The sequence below is a fragment of the Cyclopterus lumpus genome, chromosome 10, assembly GCF_009769545.1.
Source record: "Cyclopterus lumpus isolate fCycLum1 chromosome 10, fCycLum1.pri, whole genome shotgun sequence".
Taxonomy (NCBI): domain Eukaryota; kingdom Metazoa; phylum Chordata; class Actinopteri; order Perciformes; family Cyclopteridae; genus Cyclopterus; species Cyclopterus lumpus.
In genome coordinates this window covers 1,999,590-2,026,128 of record NC_046975.1, presented here as the reverse complement: position 1 = coordinate 2,026,128, position 26,539 = coordinate 1,999,590, and the positions used below count along the sequence as shown (strand labels likewise).

General features: G+C 39.7%; 1 protein-coding gene across 1 annotated transcript; it reads right to left on the bottom strand.

The window, feature by feature from the left end:
• Positions 1-1,945: 1,945 nt before the first annotated feature.
• slc7a11 (solute carrier family 7 member 11) lies at positions 1,946-26,443 on the bottom strand. Its single transcript, XM_034543494.1, has 12 exons — positions 26,053-26,443; positions 24,194-24,320; positions 20,059-20,174; positions 18,311-18,436; positions 15,893-15,992; positions 14,825-14,869; positions 13,495-13,618; positions 8,076-8,179; positions 7,290-7,386; positions 6,732-6,881; positions 6,325-6,502; positions 1,946-2,726 (listed from the first exon to the last, which is right to left on the bottom strand). Exons 1-12 carry the CDS (start codon positions 26,318-26,320, stop codon positions 2,671-2,673), a joined length of 1,491 nt encoding a protein of 496 aa, XP_034399385.1. The 5' UTR covers positions 26,321-26,443; the 3' UTR covers positions 1,946-2,670.
• Between the last annotated feature and the right edge of the window lie 96 nt (positions 26,444-26,539).

Below are 26,539 nucleotides of genomic sequence, written 5' to 3'. Positions count from 1 at the left end.
AAATGGTGAAGGTAAAGGCTGGACCATCTGCAAGTTACAACCTGGTTGACAGAGGGACACAACAATTCAATTAAATTCAATTCAGTTTATTTTGTATAGCCCAATATCACAAATGACAAATGATCCTCAGAGGGCTTTACAATCTGTACACATACATCATGTGTTCCATTCATACATTGTCATATTCATGTAATGTGTTTATGTAACTCTGTTCATTCTGTACACATGACATCTATTCTTCTGTCCATCCGGGGAGAGGGATCCTCCTCTGTTGCTCTCCTGAAGGTTTCTTCACTTTTTTCCCTGTCAAAGGTTATTTTTGGGGAGTTTTTCCTGATTCGATGTGAGGTCAAAGGTCAGGGATGTCGTATGTGTACAGACTGTAAAGCCCTCTGAGGATAATTTGTAATTTGTGATTTTGGGCTATAAGAAATAAACTGAATTGAACCATTGCTGCCTGTTCTTTTGTTTTTGTATTCTGATGCACCTTCACAGACCCATACATGCACGGCACTACTGATGACTGATACCTCCACTTTTCATTGTTGTGGGCCGGTGTTTAAAATAAAATAGCTTTTGTTAGCAGGCCGCTCGTTTGTCTCCCTATTTGTTGCTTCCTTTGAGTGACGTATTTTGTCTGGTTTTACTTCCATGTCCCACCCGGATTTGTTCCTGATTGTGTTTTATCATTGCAACAAGTTGCAGTCCAGTCAGACAGTTTCCAGCAGCCTTCAAAGCATACTGGATATCACATCAATATTGACATCCTGTTAGATATTTCTGCAGGCTACCTGTAGTTGCCAGCAGATATTTTTATGTGAGCCTCTATGCGCATGACGGCAGTCATCAAGTCAGAGCCAAATCTAACCATTGTGCTGCCATTACCTGGCTCATCTCAAAGGAGCCTGATGTTTTGCGTTGCTCTTGGTGAGTAGTGTGTCACTTATTTTTCCCTTGTGGTGGTTTATCTCCTGGTGTTCTTAGTTTATATTTTACTTTCCTGTGACCAGTCTTTGGGGATTTACTTACTGCCTTTATCATGTCTACCTGTGGAATTTCAGCTAGTAAGCTATTTACTTTATTACCTTTATGCCTACTGCCTCATCATATCTGTTTTTGGGTCCCAACTAGTTATTGCCATTATTTTACTATTTGAGTTCAGTGGCAGAGATTGGTTTTAAAATGGAGTTATAATTCAAAATACTGTTGGTTTCCTCATATTTGACAGATGTTAGTATTCATATGTAGATGATCTTCTGCAGCATATATTTGAAAGTTTGCCTTTTTTTAAATGTCAGATGGAACACCTTGGTTCCGATCAGGATATTGTTGGAAACCAAACCCCTGATAAAATAATCACATAACTTGGAGTGGTTCTCCAGTAACCGCTGCTATAGCTTGTCATAGGAGACACTTTTTGCCCTATGTGTTATTAAAAACGAGTGGTGCCTGGTGAAGAACAGGCTTTCAGGAGATCAAGCATATTTCAGAGAGGATCACCAAACAATGAAACAAATAAAACAGTGCGGCCAAATTGGGTTTGCTTGGCAGAGAAAATATAGCTACCTAAACTGACAGCGCATTGTTGTGGAGACTTTTCTTCTGGTTCTGTAACTTGTATTGCTTAACTCTGAACATTGTGTGCATGAGAGACGGCTCATCCTGACTTCACAAACTCACCAGGCCCAGATAACAAATGTATCCTATCAAATGTGTCATGTCTGACTGCTGTTGTGTCATCCTGTTCTCGCCCGTTCACCCACTTCCTTGGAGACAACAACACCTGTCATGCATCTACCAAGCCTGGCATCGTGGCATTGGTGCTTCGGTGGACACATTTATGTAAATAAAGGCTCTGTTAAACCTTTTCTTGTGGTTAGACCTCTCAACCATCTGTGGGGAAAGACTATCAATTCAGCTGAATTATTCCAAGTGTCTGTTCAATGAATACTTAAAGACATTTAATTCAATTTAATGAATATAGTATGGCCCAAAAACACAAATTTGCCTCGGAGGGCTTTACAATCTGTCCACATACGACATCCCCCAAAAAAACAACAGGGAGAACAACATAGGAGGATCCCTCTATCAGGATGGACAGAAGTACAATAGATATCATGTGTAAGAGTTGGTTTCTCTGAAGGAAATTAAAAATGTTGATTCCCAGCACACACATAACACAGTTAAAAAAAGCAAGGATAGGCTCAAGGTTAGATTTGTTAGCCATGGAGCAAGGTTTGGTGTTGCAACTGGATCCAAGTCTGAACCAACAACATGATATGATACTACCACCAAACAATGATTAAGCTACGGAAATAACACACTTGAGTCTGTGGTTGCTTAGACTTTACTTTGACTTTTGTATAAAGAATCATATTCTGATAAAATCACATTAGTCCAGACATTTGTTGAATACTGTGGAGGAACTTCCTCTGTTCAGACTCACAGTTAGTAGTTGTTGAGAAGAAAAGGGTGATCAGATGGCATTTACGGTGACAAAAACAATCATAATACTCCCAAGTCTTTATTAGTCATTAAAACACATTACGTTAACTCACTCACATTCAGCAGATACATTCATGTCTAAATGAGTTTTAGAGAGCTAGAGATCAGCTCAGTATATACATGTATGTGTGATACATTGGACCAAGGAGGTGATGATCTGAACCTTTACTGCTCAGCAGGGACCACAACCAGGATGATCTGCAAGGTTCTGTTGAAGGAATCTGGAGACACAAAGAAATACAATTACGTCATCTCTCATTTTATAAATATGGCGGTCTAAAAGAAAATTGTGGAGAAAAAAACAAGGGTGTTATGAATTCACAAAGAACATTTACAAGGTTGAAACAACTTGGTAATAAGATACAATTGACTAAAGTCATTTTAAACCATTAAAAAGAAAAGTTCTAGAAGGGTAATCCCCAGATAGAGAGCTATCTTGAACTTTTGACTTTCTGTTAACCTGCTTTTGGAAAAGCTGTTTTAAAGGCGAACATTAGTAAATCATTTTCTATTTTTCGGCTATTCAAAGACGTATGTGGTAGCTGGCTGCCTTCTGACCTTGGAGTTATTGAAACATTTGGAAAATGACAAAAGTACAATTTTGGGGATTCTCGCATTGACTGGACAACGATCAGAACTGGCCAATATTCAGTAAAAATATGCAATTGGGCGATAGTTATTAATGCTTTCTTTTTTTCCCAGCACATCTTTAATAATTCTTTGTCTAAAAGACTATCAAAGGCACATCGATGGTTGTCTAACATACAAATTAGACCTTTCCTTATATATGAACAGGCCTTTTAAGATAGTAACAAAATAAAAACGTAATACAAAAAGTTTAGGTTTTTTGAAAGGGTTTCCTCATTGTTTACTAATGTCATACTTGAATTATTTGCACTCTGTGTCAAATTGAAATGTTCTGTGTTGACATGGTACAGAACTATTCAGGCAACTGCAGAGGATCACATACATGTACACCTCACCCACCACGCATCATATTACGTAGACTTCTTTACTCATTGTATGTTTTCTTAGGTGGAATTCTAACTTATTCAGGCTGCGTCTTCTACTCATCTCTATGTTGATCTCCTGTTTATTGGTAAAATCATTGAAATGCAAATTTCTTAACATTAAACTAGTTTTGATGTCTTCCAATCAGGTGTTCAACCACACCACAGCGGTGAGGCTGCATCTTGTTGAGGTCTTCAAGGACATCCACTTCAATACAGATAGTGGCAGAAGCTCAGCCTTAGTTCTGTCAGTGGACATTCAACATATCACCAGAAGAGCCGTAAAACTGGGACTTTCTTGCATGATACTAAAGTGGCTTTGTGTCTATAGACAATACAGGTAACACATGTGAGAGGACAAATATGACATGTGGAGATCCCCAAGGCTCCATTCTGGCTACATTCCACTGGCTCAGATTATGGGAAACAAAAACAAAAGAATTACCATAATAATGTAGATTCCACATGCATTTACATAACAATAATCCAATAGTCCAATACAAGCACTGAGTAAACCAACTTGTGGATGATCCAGACTGTTCTTCAATTAAACTAAGACAAGACTGAGGTAGGTGTTTTTGGACCAAAGAAGAAAAAAGTCAGCGCTTAGGTTTTTTTTGGTAGAAATCTTGATGTCGTCAGGGACTCAGACCTTAATTTCAATAACCGCATTAAGACCAGTACAAAGTCAGTCTACTATCACCTTAAGAATATATCAAGGATATATTAAAAAATGTGTCATCACACCGATGTCATCACAGCTGTGTCATCAGCGTTTCCTCTTTGCCATATATATATATATATATATATATATATATATATATATATATAGTATATATCTGGAACAGACTCCTATAAAACTGAAACTGACTTCTTTTAATTCAATTCCATAGATATTCTCATCCCAACTCGTCACATATGACTCTTTGTCATTCCAACTCAACCAGACATCTGCCAGTGTGTTTTTGCTATCCTGGTGGCAGTGATTGAAGACAAGGGTGCAGGTCTGGTGGATTTTCTCAAGGTCTGCACCTTGAGAAATGGAGACATCTTACCATCGTAAAATGCTCCAGCCTAAGGCCCCCGACCCATGGCATCAGATGGACATTTTGAATTTTAGCATCGACAAAATGAAAAGTCTCATTCAGGGAAGTGCAACTATGGATGTATAAAGAGAAGTTGATACAGCATTGAAGGTTAATTTCTATGAAAATTGGTGCATGAAGCAAAAAAGTTTGACTTACGAGTAAAGATTCTCCGGCCATCTTCTACATGCATGGACCCATTGAGCAATCGCACTAGCATTTCCTCCTGCCCTTGATCTAGCCTCGGTCTCATTCTCAATGGAACGGAGCAAGGAAAGTAACTATGGATTCTGCTATTAGTACATTTGACAACTTTTAGCACCTAATGTTTTTAAACTGTCAGAACTGGGAAGTTAATTTACCTCCAAAAAATGATCCTCTAATTAACAAACGTCCATCCATCCATTATCTTTAACCGCGTTCCTTTTCAGGGTCGCGGGGGACCATCCCAACTGACACGAAGGCACACTGAACAAGTCGCCAGAATATTACAGGGCTGACACATAGAGACATGCAACCATTCACGCTCACATTCACACATATGAGCAATTTAGAGTAAACATTTAACCTAACCTGCGCGACTTTGGACAGTAGGAAGAAACTGGAAAACCAGGATAAAACCCACGCTGACACAGGGAGACAAGCAAACTCAACACAAAACACGGAGCCCTCTTAATGCGAGGCGACCTCCACGACACCACGAGCTGCCCTGATTTCAAGATGTCTTTTTCCTAATATGAGTCTATTTGAATACATGTGTTTTGGATCAATGGCATCATGCAAAGACCTGGAAGTTGTAACTCCAGGCTGTCACTCACATTTGCTTCAAAGCTGTGGGATGTTTTACAATGGCCACGGGCAGTGTGATGTCTCACCAAGCTCCCAAGGAGCAGGATGATCTGGATGATCTCCTGGGAGCCCCCAACAATATGGATGGGCTTTTTGGATCAACTTTTAACCTCTGGATGAGGTGTTTCTTCCTCCCTTCTCCACACAGGAGATTACATACATTGGCAAATCAATCATACGCAGTAAAACGTGCAGTGCAATTCTTAGTTACCTAGCTCCAGCATACAGATCAAACAGATACACACAAATATTTGAAGATAATGAATCAATCTATCAGTATGAGTCTCAGAAAAAACATTGTGTAACTAAGCAAATTGTGTAACTAATCAAATAATCCAATAACCTTAGCAAAACCATTGGGGTTACTCGGGGACTTTTGAAAACAGTATGCTTTTTTATGTTTAGTGCACAATAAAACACATAATATAAATAATATGTATATATATAATGTAAAGAGCTCCTCCTATAATGATGTCTTTGTGTTCAATTGGGTGACTTAAAAGTTAAATTATTATTTTTTTAAAAATTGGTCAAGAAGATCATCTAACTTTTGGTTCCATTTATGAAATCAAACTTCAAACACACAAATACAATTCCCATAATGCAATTCAGCATCATGCATTAGACTTCCCATGCCCGATAAATACCCTCGCCCTAACTCTAAGCCCCCACTTTAAAATGTTCTATCTATCGAATGAACTCTTTACAACCACAGAAGACATTCTCCAGCTGTGTGGTGACAAATGAGTGGAGTGATCCTTTACCTCTGTGATGCGTAATACAGGTTCAATATGACCATGTATCACAAAACAGATCCATCTAATCCAGTCATGTGCTGCTGAATGTCATGGTCCATTGTACAAGCAACAACTTACCTAAAGCCCTCTGAAGCCACTTTGGTTTGTGCTTAAAGTAAATGAAGATATAGTAGGCAGGGATGCCAGTGAGGGAAATGGCAAATCCAATCCCTGTGTTGACCGGGTCCGAGTACAGAGACAGAAAGACCATGAAGAAACACGTGAGGGAGAACACCACTGGGATGAAGAGCGGCACCTGTGTCAGAAGTCAGAAGGGTCGTCAGTTATTACTATCTATATACTGTCTACAAGCAGATATACACATATTTGTTCTAGTCGACTTCTTGTGGAAGTAACTCATTCTACATAATGAGTAACTGTGAAATACAACAAAGGTGAGTGGTCTTTATTTCACCAATATTATGGCACAGATTCAGATCAGTGTGAGCACAGCTACAGATGAGGACAGGGGTGGAAACACTGACCTTAAAGGGGCGGGGCAGGTCAGGTTTTGTATATCGGAGGTAGATTAGGCCCAACACCACCAGACCGATGAACAGCCACCGCAGGAAGCTCATGAAGTTCAACAGGCTGTAGATGTCTCCCACAAACACCTGGAGAATGGTGATGGGGTACTGCCCACACACACACACACACACACACACACATTTAAGAAGTTAAAAATATTTAAATGGCGAGTGTAGACGCTCCTATTTCTGCCACGGTCAAATTGATCACATTTATGATTGGCTGGCAGGTGTACATTACACTCTACTACCAGGACACCTCAAACACCACAGCAACAACATTATGCTTCACAATATGTTACCACTGATAATAATACTGATAATAATTAACTTTTAATTAATTTTTTTCAACATAAGTATTGATGTCCTGATAGATTGTTATTAAATGTTATATGTAATTGTTGTTGTCAATGAGTTTATTTAAAATGGGGGTATGAGTAATATTGTGTTGTCAGTTTTCTTCCAATGATCAGCTGTTGATGTTTTTCATTATTGTTCATATTGCAGTAAACTGACCAGTATGAGGACAGCAGCCAATGGAGTGTGCCTGCGGACGTGGATCATAGACAAAATCTCAGGGAGCTGTCCTTCTCGGGATGCAACGAAGAACATCCTGGTGAACACACAGACACATTATACATATATATATTACACATACACTGATCATCAACTGGCTGACAAGTTGAATTCCCCCACTCTGATTGTGACATCATTCGGTGTCTAAAAGTCGGCCTCATGTGCATTAATACTTTGTCACAAGGATAATTGTAAACAGATGCATGAAAAGGCATATTGCTCTCAGCTGCAAAACTTGTCTTGTTTGTAATCGCATCAGCCAACTTATCCTCATACAACGGTTCATAAAGTATCCTACGTGAGTATTTCTACAAAAGCCAGCCACACGGGTCAATTACACTTGTTACATGCATCCAGTCTTTTCAAAATAAACTTCTGTCTTTACAGGAAACAACCAGTTAAGTTAAGGCAACAAAACTACTTAGATAGGTTTATGGAAAGAGTCTCATTTGGGTTCAAATAAAAAAGGTAACGTTGACAAATAAATCACCACCAAAAATTTCACCACCTCAAGGACTTTTTTGTGTACTAGTGACCTACTTTATTTGTTCCTTTGGGCCTCACACACAACTATTATTTGAGACTCAGCCATTATTTGAATACAAACCTTTATTTGGGAATCTACTACTAACTACCAGGACACCAGTCATTATTCTTTCTAGAGCGTTATACAAGTGAACAAATCATCAGTGCATATGAAGGCCAACAAAGAGGAAGTATCTTTACCTGGATATGGCAAAGACACCACCATTCATGGATCCGTAGCAGGACAAGGCCACAAAAACCGGCACCACTATCGAGAAGTTCCCCATCATCTTCTCTGCAAAGGTCTGACAGGGAGAGACAGAGAGGGGGCAAAGTGACCAAGAATATGTGTTGCTTAAAGGATGTAATAAGTGACTGACATATATCAGAAGTATGTATCTGCTCTCACTCATGGTATAATATTCATTAATTTATTTTAAAAGAAAAGAAATGTTAACTTTTATTTATCCCAGTGGAGAAATTCTTCTCTGCATTGTACCCATCCTGAAAACCGTGGCCCCCAATTGGGGGTCGATGTACACATTATAGTTAGACTGTGTAAAGCCTTACAATAAACATGAGCAAATATATTGATGTTGTACATCAAATTAAACAACAGAACTTGGGCTACAAGAATCAGTAAGCCATTTCCACAGAACTCAAACACCAACTGAAAGAATTATGAATCATTTTGTCAGGAGTCAGCCCACTCGGCCCACAGCCCACGTTTTCGGAACTAGCAACCCGTAGCTCGGTGCTATCAGAAAAAGCCAGATAGCAAAAAGCAAGAGGATTTAACACAGATTCTAAACATCTTTAGAAAATCCTTTTTGCACCAAAGCATCACCGAGATATGAGCCAAAGAACACAGCAACATGAGTCGCTTTTAGCGCTTTACAGTCACAAATGTTGCTTATATAGTGAAATATATGGTTTTGTACATGAGAAAATTCTAATTGCACAGATGGTGCCCAAATGCCCATTTTGCCTAATTAATCTGTACTAAAACCTCTCTAACTTTTGTTCTGCTTTACTTTTTCAAAGTCAAACTTTGCAGAGAGACTGGCCACATTGTATTATGATGTCTGCTGTGCTCTGCTGTTTCTGTGCATCCTTCCAAGAGATAATCATCCTGAAATTGCTTTTCTTTCCTAGGTGAACCTAAAAATTCAACTTTTGCTGTCTTTCATCTTTATTTTCTCTAAACCAGTAAACCAGTAACATATATACTAATATTTACACATCTAAACAAAAGCACACATGGGTTGCCTTTATTATAACACCAACATTATTCAAATATAATAATTTGTGGTTGCTGAGATACACCCTTTTTAGTTTGGGTATGTTATTTCAAGCAGAAACCTAAAAAATAGGTTGGTTTTAAAAAGTTAAGTAGCAGTGGGCTGCAGTGAAGCGCCCGGGGAGCAACTGGAGGTTCAGCGTCTTGCTCAAGGACACAACATGAACTATGAGGAGAGCGGGGATCGAACCGGGTACCTTGTGGTTGGTTACCTTGTGGCTACAATTTCTCATGAGGATTTATAACATTATCGCTAGATCTTTCTTTTGGTTATCATGGTAGCTGGCTTATGGGTTGAGAAACTCTACATACACATGCACGGACGGACGGATGGATATACGTACACACACACACACACACACACACACACACACACACACACACACACACACACACACACAGACAGACGGGCACACAGACGGATGAATTGATGGCTGTATTTGTGACTAGAGGGCGGCAAATCCGCCACCCAGATGGCAACAGAACAAATGAGGAGACACAGGGTGCCTCTGGTTTCGTCTCTTTAAGCATTCCATACTTAGTAGCGTTGTCCTTAGCAGCTTGCTCAGGAACTAGTTCCAACAAAAGAAACACACATTTGCATTTGAACTTTTTGGAAGGTATAGGTGACTGTTCTCCCTCCAGCCTCCAGCCTCCTGTGTCCTGACTCTGAACAACACACTGACAACGTTGTAAAGAAAGCAAACGGGTAGAGCCTCTTCTGCTACATGTGAGCTATAGTATGAAAGGGAAGCAGGGTTCCACTGTGAATGTATGAAAGTGTTCAGCTATCAGTTTAGTGAATTGTAGCTTGTCTTATTTAATCAGCTGTCGTTGGTAAGATAAAATGTGAGCAGTTGACAGAGCTGCTGGCAGTAATTGTCTTAAATGGGTCATGCAGAAGTGGGAGAAAAAGCTGCTTATTATTCATGAAGCCATTCAGTGCTGATTAATCACAGTCCACGCTTGTATGGGCAAGCAGGGGCTGCAAGGGAAACATGTGCATTTGTAGTCTTATACAAATGGACACTAAAATATTGTTGTCACTGAGGATCATTTCTAAGCCACCACTCCACGATGATGCAATACTGTTACGCTTGACTTCTATTTAAATAAAAATGTTAAATATACCTAACAGCACAGGGAAGAATTAAAGAAAATGGTCATACAATTTGTCATAAACCCAGGTTTCATGCATTCCACCTACAGTCTGGAAATAGGATTATTCCTGAAAATTATGTATTTTACCATGTAAATAAAACAGATCTCAATGTGTGCCGTTATGATTCGGGGATGTTTTAACTGAAAAATTCCTCTCCCATGACACTGAGGAGAGATATTGTTTTTGTGTTTGAATGTGATTGAATCTGATTGTTAATTTTGGAAAAAAAAGTTCTCGTTAACTTTTACAGAAGAGCAATAACCCTCTGACTGGTTTCATCCAGCATGCATAGCAAAACCTATGAAAGACTGCATTTTTTACAAGAATGTATAATGACGTCACAGGACGGCAGGCTTCTACATGGGAGATTAAAACCACCCAGAACATCATTGGTACCCATCTACTGAGCTTCAGTGATGTTGGCGACACGAGTAGGAGCTTAAAGGACATTAAAAGATTCAAAGGATATTAAAAGACAAAACCCACCCAGCCACAACCTGTTCATACTGCTGCCGTCTGGCAGGGGATACACATGATGCACATAATACACTCATTTAAGGTCCCCAGAAGTTAAGTGCATCACTTACTTTGTAGCCCCGAAAGAATAAAAACAAATAGTTTACTTTCTTCCTAAATTCAGAAAATAACAGTACACTTCTTATTAAAGATAAATGTAATAATATCCCATATGAAAGAAAACAACATGGATATGTGACTTTCTAATTAAGCCCGACCAGGCAAATATAACTGAAAAGAAGTTTGTACACATTAGCTCGCTGTGAAAGGAACAGAGTAGGATCCAACTTGAGGCAAACATTATATGTTAGAACTATAACCATAAATGATGATAATAATCTTGTGTTTGTCACTGACGTCACAGTAGGGATATCCTCTGAATGTATTGTATGTATTACTTTTTGAAGGCAGTTTGAGTTTAGAAATATACAAAGAAAATACACTAACATTGAACTAATGAAAAGTGAAAAGGAAAATAAATCCGGTGTTCATACACCGGCCTGGCTGTAAATAGCATTGATGGTGCACAGGACAGAGGATATGCCATGGATGTGTCAAGAGAAAGGCAGAGGGGTCGAGACAGATCCTACTTTTGGCACATGCTCACAGGCTAACGTTCTGAAGGACTGGTGGGAATGGTGTATTTGTTTGAGGGCTCTCCAGAATTGCTGACTCCACCTTTAAGTGCTTTCTTTTATCACCAGTGTGTTTGTTACAAGTAGCCACTGTGGAGTTTGTATTGTTTACAGATCTCGGTGACGTCTGCCTCTGTGGTGTTCAATTCTGCTGTTGATTTAATAAGGAGTGTCAAGCTGTTTATTCGATGTGGCTTGATGAGGCTGCTTGCACCCTCCCTGGTTTCCATAGACTTTCTATTTATTGTTCATCATTTGGATTTAATTGACTTAGTTTTGTCTTTTCACACTCTAGGTTAATTCTAGTGAAGGCTGCAGGAGTCTCACAGAATTAGTCAGAGTACATTTTATCTGACCTACTTTTTCATCCTATTTCAGAATAATGTTACAGAACTTTTAATTTGAGTAAAATTACTTTAAAGTGACAGTACTTTTACTTCGATATTCTAGTCATCTTCCCATCCCTGTTTATTGCCTCGAAGCTAACATTCTTGTTAGCTAACGTCACCTGGACTACCCAAAATCAACACATTTAGCATTTAGTATTTACTTGCTGGTTCGGCAGAGCATTTCTATCTTACAACAAGAAGTAAAGTTGAACTAGATGTTGGTTTGTCCTTGGCTGCTACCTGACAAAAGACATATTGCTGATGTTGTCCTGTACAGGAGAAAAGGCTGCAGCTCTAGGGTACCCAGATGTGACGGTCTGCAGTTGGACCCTCTTGATATATGAAGGACACCTTTTGAAATTGTTTTTTGATGGTGGTACAAATGTATACCAGTGCACCCTGAAATAAGGGTATAGTTAATAATGCCAGTTGTGTGGCATATTGATTGAGCAGCCTGAGTAGCTTGGATGAAAAGTTATTAGATTTGAATTCTTGATAGCAGCGCTTCAAGTTTGGCCCTATCAAACACAGTTTGAAGTGTGATAATGTTCTTGTTGGAGCACAACTCCAACTGGTTGGCTAACCATGATTTACAAACAATATATTAGGTATAATTATTGGAGCAGTCATTTTTACATGATGATAATATTGCATACTGTCAATCAGTGACCTCCAAATACCAGACAAACTGTGAAAGATCAATTCATCTAAGAACAGATAAAGTCGTGAAATGACTATAGGAAAATGTCTGATAAATGTTGTAGAACTAAATAAAACTGCAGATTTCACACTGAAATGGCCTGCACCTAGGCATATTGCATGATGTAAAAATAACTAAAACAGCATATAGGGTGTTGTGCATTAACCTATAAAGTATGTTACCCAAAGTCCTATTTAAAAAAGTAAAAACAAGAATAAAACATTTGATTTGAATAAAATCCAAAACGATGCTACCAGATAGAGACACTAGAGGGAAGAAGCGTAAACCTCAAACTATATGCTGCCTAATCACTTTAACTTCTGACATGATGTTTGTTAAGCAGAGTTACCTTATCCATACACTCAAGCAAAGCTATCCACATTTACATTGTCTCCTACCAACAGTCCAGCTTGGCGTGTTGATGTTTTTCATGGAATCACAGACAACAATGGGACGGAGGAACCTTTTAGTCCCTTAAAAGGTAGTCCAGGGACTAAAATTACCAAGAACTCCATGGTGGAGACCATATTGCTGTCATTGGTTAGGACTAGAAGCGCAACATTAACATGCATAGTGTTGGGCTGTAACAAACACATTAACAGCGGCAGCACAGCCGATCTGTCAGACCTGGAATCAACATGTGTCTTGGGTGATCACAAATAAAGCGCTCTAAGTAGGTCAGTTCACACCTAAGCCGTTATCAGCTGCTCCAACAACAAAAAGAGACTTTGGAGAAGAAGAAAAAACAGAAAGCAAAAGCTCCATGAAATAAACTGTACCCTACTTTAACACAGGCCACAAACTTTTACAAATCTCCATTAAATCCTAAGGCAATCTGAGCAACTTACTACAATGGGTAAAATATGATGTGTTTTCCTTGTGCAATATTGTTGTAGCCATTCCATTAGTTTTACTTACCACAGCGACTGCATCTGAGGCCAGGATCTCGTCTGCTGACATCACAGTGTAGTATGCCACATTGGTCAGCACGTAGCAGAAAGTCACAATCGCCATGGAGATATAGATTGCTAATGGCATAGTCCTGATGGCATGAGGGATAATAACAGAAGCAGTACTGTTATGCTGTAATTCACTGGTGCATCTCATTCACCTTTATTTTACCTCTGTTATGAACTCTGACATCCTCTTTATCTGTATATTATTCATTTAAGTAAAACACTTGCTGGGGCCAATAAATGCACAGAGTTAACATATTTCAGGAGGATATACCATGAATTATTAAATAAAAGCTGCTATCCTGCTGTTTCTGGATTATTGATTTCTACTGGAGACATGAACAACATATAGTTTCATTTCTTAACCAGATGACACTGTATTTTTGAAAAAAACCTACTAAAAAAGGAGACAATTGAAAAGCATTTATTGGGGACTATTTTAAGTGGCGGACTAATCCACATTGGGTGCTCTAATGAGTATTTGGGTGGCTGTAGCTCATCGGGAGAGTGGTCGGGGAGCTCCAGTTGCTCCCCGGACGCATTACTGCAGCCCACTGATAACTAAGGATGGGTCAAATGCAGAGAAGAATTTCCCCACTGTGGGATCAATAAAGGATATATTATTAATTATTATGTGTTGCAGCAGGGATTGAGTCAAACATTTACAGTGTGTGTGTACAAAGTAATGAAGGATCATGACTTCCAGTGCAACAGTGTGGCTAAATAATGTGTTTGTAGACAATAATGGAGCTCTATGACACAACCAGATGAGACAGGTTTTGATTCACACACAATACCTACTTTATTCACTGTGTGAATTGTTCACAGTACAACATCATTATTTGACTATTTTAGTTTGGTTTCTGGTCTCTTTAGCTGCTAAATTCTCACCTGTGTTCACACCAGCAAGTCAAAAACAGTGTATGTTAGCTATTCAGCAGGTAGTAGTGTACAACGGGTTTCCCCTGAAAACAGAAGCCTGCTGGTTGATGAGAACCATGAGAGTGAACCAATTCAATAAAGTTGACAACTTAAAAACCAAAAGAATAAACTGAATTTGAGCAAATTAGAGCTGCCAAGCTGGAGATAACTCCTTATGAGTTCATCACGAGCGACTCCTTCCATAAACAAGTAGTCTAGTTGTTTAGATACAGAATTATGATTATTGCTGCTTTAAGAATATTCCCCAGTATTATGGTGTAATTTGACCTTTGTGCAACTACTGCTGAATTTAAAATATTTTTTGCTTTCCATTGGGTTTTAAATTCAGCCAATACATTTATTAAACTTACCGCTCAGGGTTATCTACCTCCTCTGTCAAAAAGTTCAAATAGAACCTGCAAAAGGAAACAGTTATTGTATTACCTCCAAGGATCAATAAATGATCAATCATGTGCAATGTATACAGAACTGAAGTGAAGACAAAACTATATATATATATATATATATATATATATATATATATATATATATATATATATATATATATATATATATATATATATATATATATATATATATATATATATATATATATATATATATATATATATATATATATATATATATATCAAACTGAGACCACTTAAAGATATTAAGCTCCTTTCCAGCAAAAGTCTGGATGAATGGGCAAGACTTTGAATGTGCCAGTAAATGGGAAATGCTCTGTACTTGTATAGCGTGTGATAAAGGGCGTTGCATGAGGAAGAGGGATGTTAGCGAGGTGGTAGACAACTGACTTTGTGAGAAGGGGCATACCTTGCAGTAGCGTGACCAACAAGCTGCTAAGATGCAGCAGTAAAGGTAGAGAGAGACAGAGAGAGAGAGCAGGCACAGGTGAAAATACAACCTGGCCCCCACCAGTAAGGGTGGGGTGGGGGGGTTACCCTTCATGCATGACGATACTGACTATGGTTGGTTCTAGGGAATAGAATAATGTGACCGTATCTTTGGTTTTGAAGAAGGGAATACCTTTCCCTTCTAGAAATCGTTGGAGGTCGCCGACGTTCCAGTCTCCGGATTTGTGCACGTGGATACGGCCGAATCGACAACTACTGTGAGTTGTGGACTGACAGGAAGGAGGTTGCTGATAATGAGAGGGTTGGTAGACTATTACATTGGTGTATGCTGTTTTTGGCCCTCGCTGACGGAGGAGAGATCTACGGGCAGTCTGAAAGATCTCGTAAGGATAGCTCGAGTCTGGCTGTTGTGTCATGGCTGCAGTATGATCGTATATTTAGATGGTTTAGATTCGATAATGCAATTTGGTTTGAATCACAGCCTCTCTGTCGTTGGCCAGGTATAAGAAAGCTTGTAAGGTAATTGAGAGTGTGTGGTGTGTGTGTGAGGACCATACCTACCACCCAGAGTATGCATACATCCCGGAGTAGAAGGCAAGTGGCATTTCAGACAGCTTCGCATTGTTCAGCTCAAAGGCATTCTCAAAGTTCCTGGTCTCTCCTACAAACACAAACACACACACACACACAGTTAAGAAGTTACAAATATTTAAATGGCGTGTGTAGACATATATTTATTCCTGCTGACATTTTGAAGCAACATAATTGCTCCTCAATAACGAGTGATTATTGCAGCAATTGATTGATATGTGCAAATAGTTACTACACAAGACCAGAGGTGATCATAGTCATAACAATAGTAGTAAACATAAAAGTAGTTTCAACAATAAAACAGATGAATGCAGCAGTACTCTGCCTTATTAGCTTGGCATAGTAGCTTCATCTCTCCAAAAGAGATACTTCAGGCAGATTAAATCACTCTCAATGTAATCAGTGTTCTGCTTTATATAGGAGCTCAGATTTATGAACACAAACTGCTCATAAAGAATCTAATAGGACTATAATTATAACAAAAATGTTGACAGCCACAAATTGTTTGTAAGTATCACTCTGTGAAGAGATGCAGAAGTGAATTCAAAATAGTTGGCTGTCCGTCGTTAAACTTCATCGGGAGTACAGTACAGTTTTTGATAAATCATACTCTCAAATGAATAAGTCATGAAGACTAGTTCATGCAATATTAAATAGTAAACAGATATAGTTTACTCATCTGTTGGTTTAAACATCTGCATGTAAGAGTGAGACAACTATGCTATGCCAAGGACCCGTGTTCTCAACAGGGGCCTGATCCACGTAGGATTAAACAAGGGCAATAAAACTAAATAAACACCAATAAACCTCCAAAAACAGACAGAAGCCTGGTCATCTGTGCTCGGGCCTTTGTTTACATTGACATACAGATTAGAAGATGAACTGTTATCACTATTATCCTTTCTATATTGGAGAGTCATAGGATCAATAGGTGAACGTTTACCAAAATTGCATATGCATAAGCAGATTTAAAAGTGAGGTCCATAGCTGAAGACGGTCTCCATGCGCTGTAATGGAGGGCCTCCTCTAACACCAGCAGTGAGGACATTGGGAAATGCTTGAGCTGTTGCTTGCTGTGAGCAGCTGTGTATCATGGACTGCAAGGCTTCAAGGTTATATTTATATTACATGTTTTTGTTGTTTGAGATAAATGTTGTTAATTTTTACAGCTGAAGTCTAAGAATGTCTCTGAAGAACAGTAACAAGGATTTAAGTGTAAGAAGTGATTTATACTTCTTAAAATCGTGCAAAGAGCATCCGTAGAGATGGTGTTTGTAGCTAGCAAAATGTGACTGCGCCAGGCTCCGGCTTATGATTGGACATGAGCCAGGAGGTGGTATTTCACCGGTTCCTTACATCTGTTTCAAAAACAACAACCTAATTACTTCGAGGGACAGCAATCAAATACAGCAATCAAGCCTGACAATAGATTTGAAAACCGCAGGTCCAAATCAAAGAGAAAGGACATGCTATGTGCAAGCCACTGAGTACTAAGTATGCTTGGCATGCACGAATCGTGCTAGTACCAGCCTGCACTGTAGCTCGTCTACAAAGGCTGTCCCTACGGTGTATGTGTGGACTATGAATGAGGTAGTTAGTCCTAATGGGTACGGTTAGGGTAGCCGTTGCCATCAGTGTTTGAATGGGTGTGAATGGGTGAATGATGACAATTAGTGTTTTGAGTGTCCGGAAGACTAGAAAGGTGCTATACAAGTACAGATCCATTTACCATTTACAACAAATACATCAAGCATAACACCTCATTTGGTTTGGTCGGGCTCGACTCAACTCGACTCAACTCACATTTGTACCAGGTCCTATTCCCTAATTCCTTTTCCATTGCGGATAGTACGGATAGTGTAGGAGGAATTCTCAGCTGAAGGCAGCATGAAACTGCTGTGACATCATCTTCAATGAGACACTGGCTGAATCCTTTCATCTGCAACTAAACAGAGGGAAATCTTTGTCAGTTGTATGGCGAAGTAAATAGCAAACGTTTGCAGGCTGACATTTTCGTTTAGAAATTTTGGTTGAGTAAAGAAAAACCACTGAGGTCTTTATTGTCGTTAGCTGAGCTTGTGCAGAATGTCCTGTGTTTCAATCGTGAAAATTCTCTCCGAACAATCAGTAGTCTGCAGTGTTTTGACTTCACCTTCTAGCACCGAGTATACCACCAACATGGTACCAACAAGTACCAGGTACTATCCACAACTTCTGCTAATGGAAAACCAAAAAAGAGTGAGTCGAGTTGAGTAAAGCCGGTATATATCTTGGAGTATGTGGGCTCTAGAATAATACCAATAGAGCCCATTAGAGGTGGTGATGATGGGGATGATGGTGATGATGGTGATGATGATGCTGACGGTGGTGAAGATGTAGATGTCTTACCCTTAAAGAGCTGGTACATTCCAGGTACTATGATGATGCTGATAGCCAGCAGCTTGCTGAAGGTGAGGAAGATTTGTATCCTGGCTGTCCATGTCACGCTCATACTGTTCAGGTACATAATAGAAGCTACAGGGACAGAGAAAGACAGAAGGACTTTTCATAGCACACAGTGTATGGCCAGTGACAACATTCAGTGCCAATGCAGCAAGTAGTGTGTCGTTCAATAAGCAAAGAGTTAGGTCAGTCAAGATGGTGAATGGGCCTGGGGCATGTCTGACTTTTTCCTGAACCGATGTGAGGGTCCCGGGACAGAGGATGTCATTTGTGTACAGATTGTAAAGGCAGATGATAATTTTGTCCAAAGATTTTGCAGCTCAATAAATTGGATTGAATTGAATTGTGTTGGGGCTGATTGTAATACTGGCACAGATCTGAGCAAAAATGATATTGTCTGGCCTGCTGAATTCTGAGAAGGAAGCTGAGAAAATGTGACATTAAAGGAAAGAAATGTATCCATGCACTGGATTAGAGCTGCAAAATCTTTGAAATTCTGTAACTTTGCAACTAAATGTCTCACTGATATACTCATTGAAGTTCTCATCCTGCATCTGGCCTAGCTATAGGAGTGTCCACTCCTATAGATAGCCACATAACTACCTTGTTATGCAATATGACACATACAGTACATACTACATAATTATTCAGTCAATTGAAAATTAAAAACACATGCATCAATGTGGATTTATTATGTCAAGGGAATATTTGATTTTGAGCCAGCAATGTTAGGAACCTTCTTGCGTGAGATATTAAACAACAGTGTCACTGTAGGTTGTATTAAACAGCTGCTGTACTGTCTATGTTTTCATTTAATGCACAAGTTAACTAAGATTCACTAAAGTACTGTCCAATTCTGGAATACATTTATGTTGTTATATAATTAACTACCAAACTACATTTGTAATAGTTTAAATGAGTCCTAACAACCACATACAACAGTCAGTAATGTAATAATGAAATAACATACATTTTAATTAGTGTGGCTGTGTGTGTCGAATGGTTGCATTGAGTGAATGCATTTTCTTGTTGTGATCTTATGTGCACATCATTTGCTCTTAAGTCTCGTTTGCAAGACATCTTTATCTCAACAAGAGTTACTGAATAAATAAAGCTTAACTTACTGACTATACCACCCATTGGGTCACTATTCTATATATTCATACTTTTTTGTAAAACATTGTGTGTATGATAATTTTATACTTTGAAATAAGATAAGATAAAAACCTTTTTAATGCCAATTCTGAAAACAGAAAAAGACTGACGCTGATTTGACGCTGGAATCAGAATTTTGAACTAAGTATAACTTTGAAATTGTGTTGGAGTTTTTTACTTTTTTTAACATTTCTGCTTTGTGTAATAGAGACATGCTGGAGAAAGAGAGGGTTGACTTGCAGGAAAAGGTGCCCTGGTCCAAATGAAAGAGAAATGACAATGTACAAGCCACTGCAGTACTATGTGTGCTTGGTGTGCACGAGACGCGCTCTACCCAGTGAGCTACCAGCGTGCATCTTGAAGGAGTATGTTTTACATTGTTACTTTAAGTGAAACACTTCAGTATCTCTTCCACCACTGCCTTCCTCCCCCTTTAGAGACATGCACATTTCCTGTCATTGACAGATAGGGTTTAACATGTCAAAAGGATAATATCTTTCTGACATTAAGTTACACCGATGTATTAATGGTATACATACTTATGCCGATGGTGGTGGCCAGTTTGACAGCCATAGGGGGAATACCACAGGGCATGAACAGAGGCTCCAGGATGTACTGACCAAAGGCCAGAGAGATGACTGCCGTCGCTGCAGGCCTAGAGGAAACATACACACATAGTGATGGAGGAATGGTCAATGGAACATGGATTTGTTCAGCGCTTTGATGGACCTGTACTTGTTCAGCGCTTTGATGGACCTGTACTTGTTCAGCGCTTTGATGGACCTGTACTTGTTCAGCGCTTTGATGGACCTGTACTTGTTTAGCACTTTGATGGACCTGTACTTGTTCAGCGCTTTGATGGACCTGTACTTGTTCAGCGCTTTGATGGACCTGTACTTGTTTAGCGCTTTGATGGACCTGTACTTGTTTAGCACTTTGATGGACCTGTACTTGTTTAGCACTTTGATGGACCTGTACTTGTTTAGCGCTTTGATGGACCTGTACTTGTTTAGCACTTTGATGGACCTGTACTTGTTTAGCACTTTGATGGACCTGTACTTGTTCAGCGCTTTGATGGACCTGTACTTGTTTAGCACTTTGATGGACCTGTACTTGTTTAGCGCTTTGATGGACCTGTACTTGTTTAGCACTTTAATGGACCTGTACTTGTTTAGCACTTTAATGGACCTGTACTTGTTCAGCGCTTTGATGGACCTGTACTTGTTTAGCGCTTTGATGGACCTGTACTTGTTTAGCACTTTGATGGACCTGTACTTGTTCAGCGCTTTGATGGACCTGTACTTATATAGCGTTTGTCTAGTCTTCCAACCACTCAAAGAGCTTTCACACTACTTGTCATCATTCATCCATTCACATCTATTCATACACTGATGGGAGGAGCTACGGTTCCACCTACCCACCAGGAGTAGCTAACATTCACACACCGTAGACATTTTGGGGTAAAGTGTCTTGCCCAAGGACACAATGACATGGGCTATTGGAGCCGGGGATTGAACAGCCGATCCTCTGAAGGTCGACCCTGCTCTCCACTGAGCCACAGTCGCACAGAAGATATACTATATATACAAATACTCAGGTCTACGATTTTGGTTGTACAGCCCCCAACTTCAATGTGAAAGCTGTAATGAATCCACAGTCCTCAGTTACAGACTAGCTGGTATATAGTGGAGCATTTAGCGTCAACAGAGTTGGTGGAAACCAAAAGCTGAGCTACAAGAGAGAGAATATTGGATTTACATTCATTAGGTGCACTCAAAATGACTCCATTTGTATTCATTGTTTATTTATTTACCTTTATTTAACCAGATGAGTCATGTGAATGATCACATCCCACATGTGTCCACATGAGGAGAGACGGCAAGAGAGTGAAAAAAACAAACAATTTGAATAGATCTGCAAATGCAGTGTTAAGTTCAAATTCAGACTTATTATAGTAGTATATGAAGGCCCACAGGTTTCAAAAACACGTACATCTGCATGGCTGAGTTTTACTAATCACGCGTAGACTACCTTTGTAAATAACCACACACACATATGTGTATGTGCGTCTTGTCCTCTGTGATCTTGTCTAACCCAATGGTGTGTGTGTGTGTGTGTGTGTGTGTGTGTGTGTGTGTGTGTGTGTGTGTGTGTGTGTGTGTGTGTAATATCCGATGGGCAGCTATAGACTTGCCTTCAATAAGAATCAAATAAGGTTGGCTGGTCCCACAGGCTCGTCTTATGGCTCATCAGTGTTCCCCTCATTTCCCAAAGCAGCCACTGAGCTGCTAAAGCCATGGAAAACTCTCTTTGTCTCCCCTCATTCTTGTTTTCATTCTCTGCCTCTGTCTCTGTTCATTTCCCATGGCTTCCATTGAGTCCCACTAGCCCGAGGCCAGCATAAAATTGGACAGCTCAAGATAGCCTCTGGATTGTTTATACTGTTCACCATGGCTGTGTACATAGACGTCTGCACACGGATCATTTTCTCACCTCACCAGTCTAAAGTAAACTCATTATCTCACCTCACAAGGTCGCAGACAGATACAGCTTTTATTTGCTTGGTGTGCTGGCTTCCGTCACCCAACACAGTCTAATCAAAATTATGAAACAGATGATGTGCTGGAGAAACACAAAATGTTCCATCATGAATTGCATTGTGTGTAAATAGCTTGGGTTGGACTGAAACTCGTAAGGCTTGTCACATAGCTCTGAAAAGGTTTCAATCAACCTAAAATATTGCACAAGAAGATGCCAAAATGTATCAAAATGACGGCATAATCTACTTTTCTGTTGTTAATTATGAATTAATAACTACATGCACTATTTTCAGCAGTGGTTCGGAGCTATGAGGAAGCCACAGTGAAAGTTCAGTTATCTGCTCTGGTGTAACGGGTTTCTTAGAGAAACATCTAGAAAGGAATCATGCTGCAGGATTTGAGAAGTGTTTTGAAACGTATCTAGTCAATTAATGCCATTAGAATAACTGTGCCTAGCTGTTTGAGGTACCTTTAAAGACTACAGGCAGAGATTGTTTTAAAAGTAATAATACATTCTCTGTGGAGTATTCCTCCAACCAGAGTTAGGCTGTGTTCACAGAAAACGACAAGCACCAAGATAACTATGCAATGGCGCAAATGAGGCGAATACGCACAATTTGGGTGACGCTCCTTTTGCAAACAATAACGAGGCTGATGGTATTTTGAGTGTCGACGTTAGCAAAGCCTAGCACAGACCCATCCAAAATCCATTGAGAAAACAAGCATTTTAAAAAGGGGTGTTGCTTGTCGTCTGTACAAATCGGCCTCATTCTGTAGTCATTTAAGATCCCTTTTATTTGTATATTGCAATTAAAGCACAGCTAAATTGTTTATTTTGTGTTCATACGGCTGTGGTAAACCAGTCGACGTGTGACTTGCTACATACAGTGAACACCTCAATGGAATTCACGGAGCGCCTCTGGATGATGTTATGAGCCCCCGACATGACAGCTATTAGTTTCGCGAGATACAAGGGACTTCCATAGCAGGTACAAAGCAGCAATAGTGGTTATGTCAGCCATGATTGATGAAATATGTCTATACAAAAGGAGGCCCTGCTCCTCTCAAGCGTGTCTAGGACGAGTGATGCGAATAAACACTCGCGATCAAACTCCCGTGAGTAACGAAATGGGAACATTTTCTTTGTGTTTGGTGTGAACGCAGCATAAGTGTCTAGTCGGATCAGAAAGTGGCACAGTGAAATGCATTTGCTCGTCTTCACCGGACATTTAGTTAACACACTTAATTCAAGGGAATCTTTGTGTACCACTGACTCATGACTGACTGCACACCATGCCTCTTTAGTGGAGCACGGTTGTGTAAAATTGCATGCCGTGTCACAGTTGATAGACTAGAGAGTATGCAGTTTGGCAAATGGATGGGATTTGTGAGTTTACCAAAGTTGAACAGTAGAGGAATTGATTTTGCCATGATCCATCCACTGTTTATGCAAACGTTGTGACAGTGAACATATTATTGAACAGCTGTAAATTCATTTAGATTGGTGCTTCGTGTCTGATATTCTCTCTCTTTTAACTCTGATTTGGCCTTCCCAGGCTGATGACATCACTTAGAATGAATCAAGACATTGGATCTGATCAATTGTATTATTTTATTTGTTGCGCAGATTTGACAATACAAAACAAAACTGAATTGCTAAATTGCCAAATGAGGCTAATGGATGAATAACTTTAGCAGGAAGCTTTTGTTTAATTGCCTCGAGATTAGTACTGTTTTTCGGACATCCTTTGTGTTGTGACCACTGAAAAGGCCTTCAGTTGTACATGTGAATGATAGACTTTAGTGGCCATATACATTATGAAAGAAGTAAAGAAGGTAGGCAGGTTATGTAATATAAAGAGCAACAAAGTAAGCTTTGAGACACAGGACTTTAACCCAGGAGACGGTGTCCATGTTCTGTGTGAAACGGAAAGGTCAACGTTGACTTATTTTAAATCACATATATAAGTCACAATGAGGTCTATCGGACAACCCTGCACATTGGAACAAGTACACTAAAGGGTACTCAGTGTGTTAGAAATGACCAAGCATCTGTATCTGAAGAGTCTGGAAGAAACATGTTGATTTGATCCATTGTTAGTATAAATACCTGAGGTGAGGAGGTAGACATTACCTTATAGCAATGAGTTCAGCCCATAGTCTTATGAAGGCCACCTGAGGTCCAAAGGCTTCCAGTATATATGTGTAGTGGCCACCAGACTTCTTAATACAAGTCCCCAGTTCAGCGTAGGACAGGGCTCCTGCAGTGACAGAGGTGACAGATTAGCTCTGGCTCTGAAACAAGAAGGCCGGCTAACAACAGTCCCAGGTCTGTTTAACTGACTCAGCCACATCTATAGAAATTTGCAGTCCCTCCCGGGCCCCATGATCACCCAGATATATGACTGTGGGAGCCTTTCAGGATCTCAAGAAAGAAAAACAATTCAGGTGGACACATTTTAATTACAACTTAATGGAATATGAATTAAGGGGAGCTAGAGAAGGGTTAAGGAAGGGTATTCAGGGATAATGTGCTTGGACTTTTCATTACTGTGCAAAAACTGAAGGATTTAAGGATACTGCAACAATATATGCTAGAATACACAGATGTGCCCAGAAATACTGCAGCACTGCAGCACCAGTATTTCAACCAACTTTACATTGTTCTATAACATTTTCCCAGTTACGCTGTGGTGGCAAACACAATCGCTGCTAGTCTTTTGTTTAATTGATTGGAGTCAAAAGGAGGAGGTTTGGGTGGATGGAGGCTGTAGAAAGACACCAGAGATCAGATAAGATTATTATTATTGTTAATTTATATATATATATATATATATATATATATATATATATATATATATATATATATATATACATCTTAAAAAGGTAGAACAATATTCTTATACTTGTTTTTTGTGCATACTTATTTAACAATAGTGTCTCCTATTTGCAAATATAGTGAGATGAGATTATCAGTTGTAACACAAGTGAGTCAGTGTCATTACAAATAGTGAGTTAAAAACATTATCTCATGCTTGAATGAACATGTTTATATGTATGTATCCAAGGGCCAGACACTGTCATCTCACAGTAACCGGATTGACAATGAAGCAATTTCTGTTGCAAAAGAATACAGTCGTGGGCGTCATCATTGATGAATATTCAAGCACAAGCAGCAAAGCAAGCACAGCTGTGTGAGGTAGGCCTGACTCCTGCATCAAGTTGTGTAGGCCAGCGGTCCCCAACCTTTTTTGAGTCACGGACCGGTTTCGTGTCAGACAATATTTTCACGGACAAACAATAAATATGACGTAATAAATATGACGTAATAAATATGACGTAATAAATATGACGTAATAAATATGATGTAATAAAATGATACGACCGGCATAAAGTGCATAAAAATACAACTCACCATTACGCCGAATTAGTGGGAACCCTGAGCTTGTTTATCTGCAACGAGCCGGTGCCATCTCGGGGTGATGGGAGACAACGACATGTTTGTTACGTCCAGTCTGCTCCATAACTTAGTTTTCGTCATTGCAGAAACCCGCTTCGCAAAGAAGCTCTCCAAAGACGTTTGGTTTTTTTACTAATTTTCTCTGGCTTGTGGGTTTGCTATAGCTCGCTAGCTTTTCTCAAGAGGTTACTGATACATAATGCGTGACCTCTTGAGATGTGTCACGAAATTAGTTTTTTACGACTTTTAATTTTTTTTTTCATTCACTCTTTCTGTGCGACCCGGTACCAACCGACCCGCAGCCCGGGGTTGGGGGTTGGGGCCCGCTGGTGTAGGCTACAGATTCCTAATGCAGTTATCAACTGTTCAATACAAGAAAATGGACTTCTGTTTTTATTTTCATAGGAGTTATTCCCTCTGTGTACTGACAGTAAACACGTTTAGTAACATTCACCTCCACCATTCAATGTCGCTACTCTCAAATTAAGAAATACATGTTTCTCTTCTACTGATTTACCTGTGACCCAACTCACCAAAGAGTGACAGCACACCGCAGGCGATCCACACGATGAGGGACATCCCGACACTACCTGAGTGCTTCAGGATGCCCTTTGGAGAGATGAAGATCCCAGCTCCGATGATGGTGCCGATGATGATGGAGATCCCTCGGAGCAGGGTCACCTTCTTCCCCAGTTCCACCTTCCTGTCGTCCCCGTCCAGCAGGGTCTCATTTTGGGAAACTTTGTGTCCACTTACTTCGCCCTTTCCGTCTTTTTGAGAAGGTGTCGACCGCTTGGTCATTTTTGAAACCCTTCCTAACACTCCAAACCACACAAAGTCCGTCTCCCTTGGAATGGAGTCAAAGTGTATTTCACCAGGGAGCTGTCCCTCTGGTGCAGCCTGGAACCACTCAGGCTGTGTGACTGGTGCAGGCAAAGTTACAAAGTTCTCTCTCTCTCTCTCTCTCTCTCTCTCTCTCTCTCTCTCTCTCTCTCTCTCTCCCTCTGTAACGCCCAGAGG

What these genes read in the sequence shown, in the direction of transcription:
- slc7a11 (XM_034543494.1), bottom strand. Translation starts at nt 26,320, where the DNA reads ATGACCAAGCGGTCGACACCTTCTCAAAAAGACGGAAAGGGCGAAGTA. An exon ending in GAGGTAGATAACCCTGAGCG is followed by an intron (nt 13,619 to 14,824) that starts GTAAGTTTAATA and finishes TCATGCCATCAG; the next exon opens with GACTATGCCATTAGCAATCT. An exon ending in ACCTGCCCCGCCCCTTTAAG is followed by an intron (nt 6,503 to 6,731) that starts GTCAGTGTTTCC and finishes CTTCTGACACAG; the next exon opens with GTGCCGCTCTTCATCCCAGT.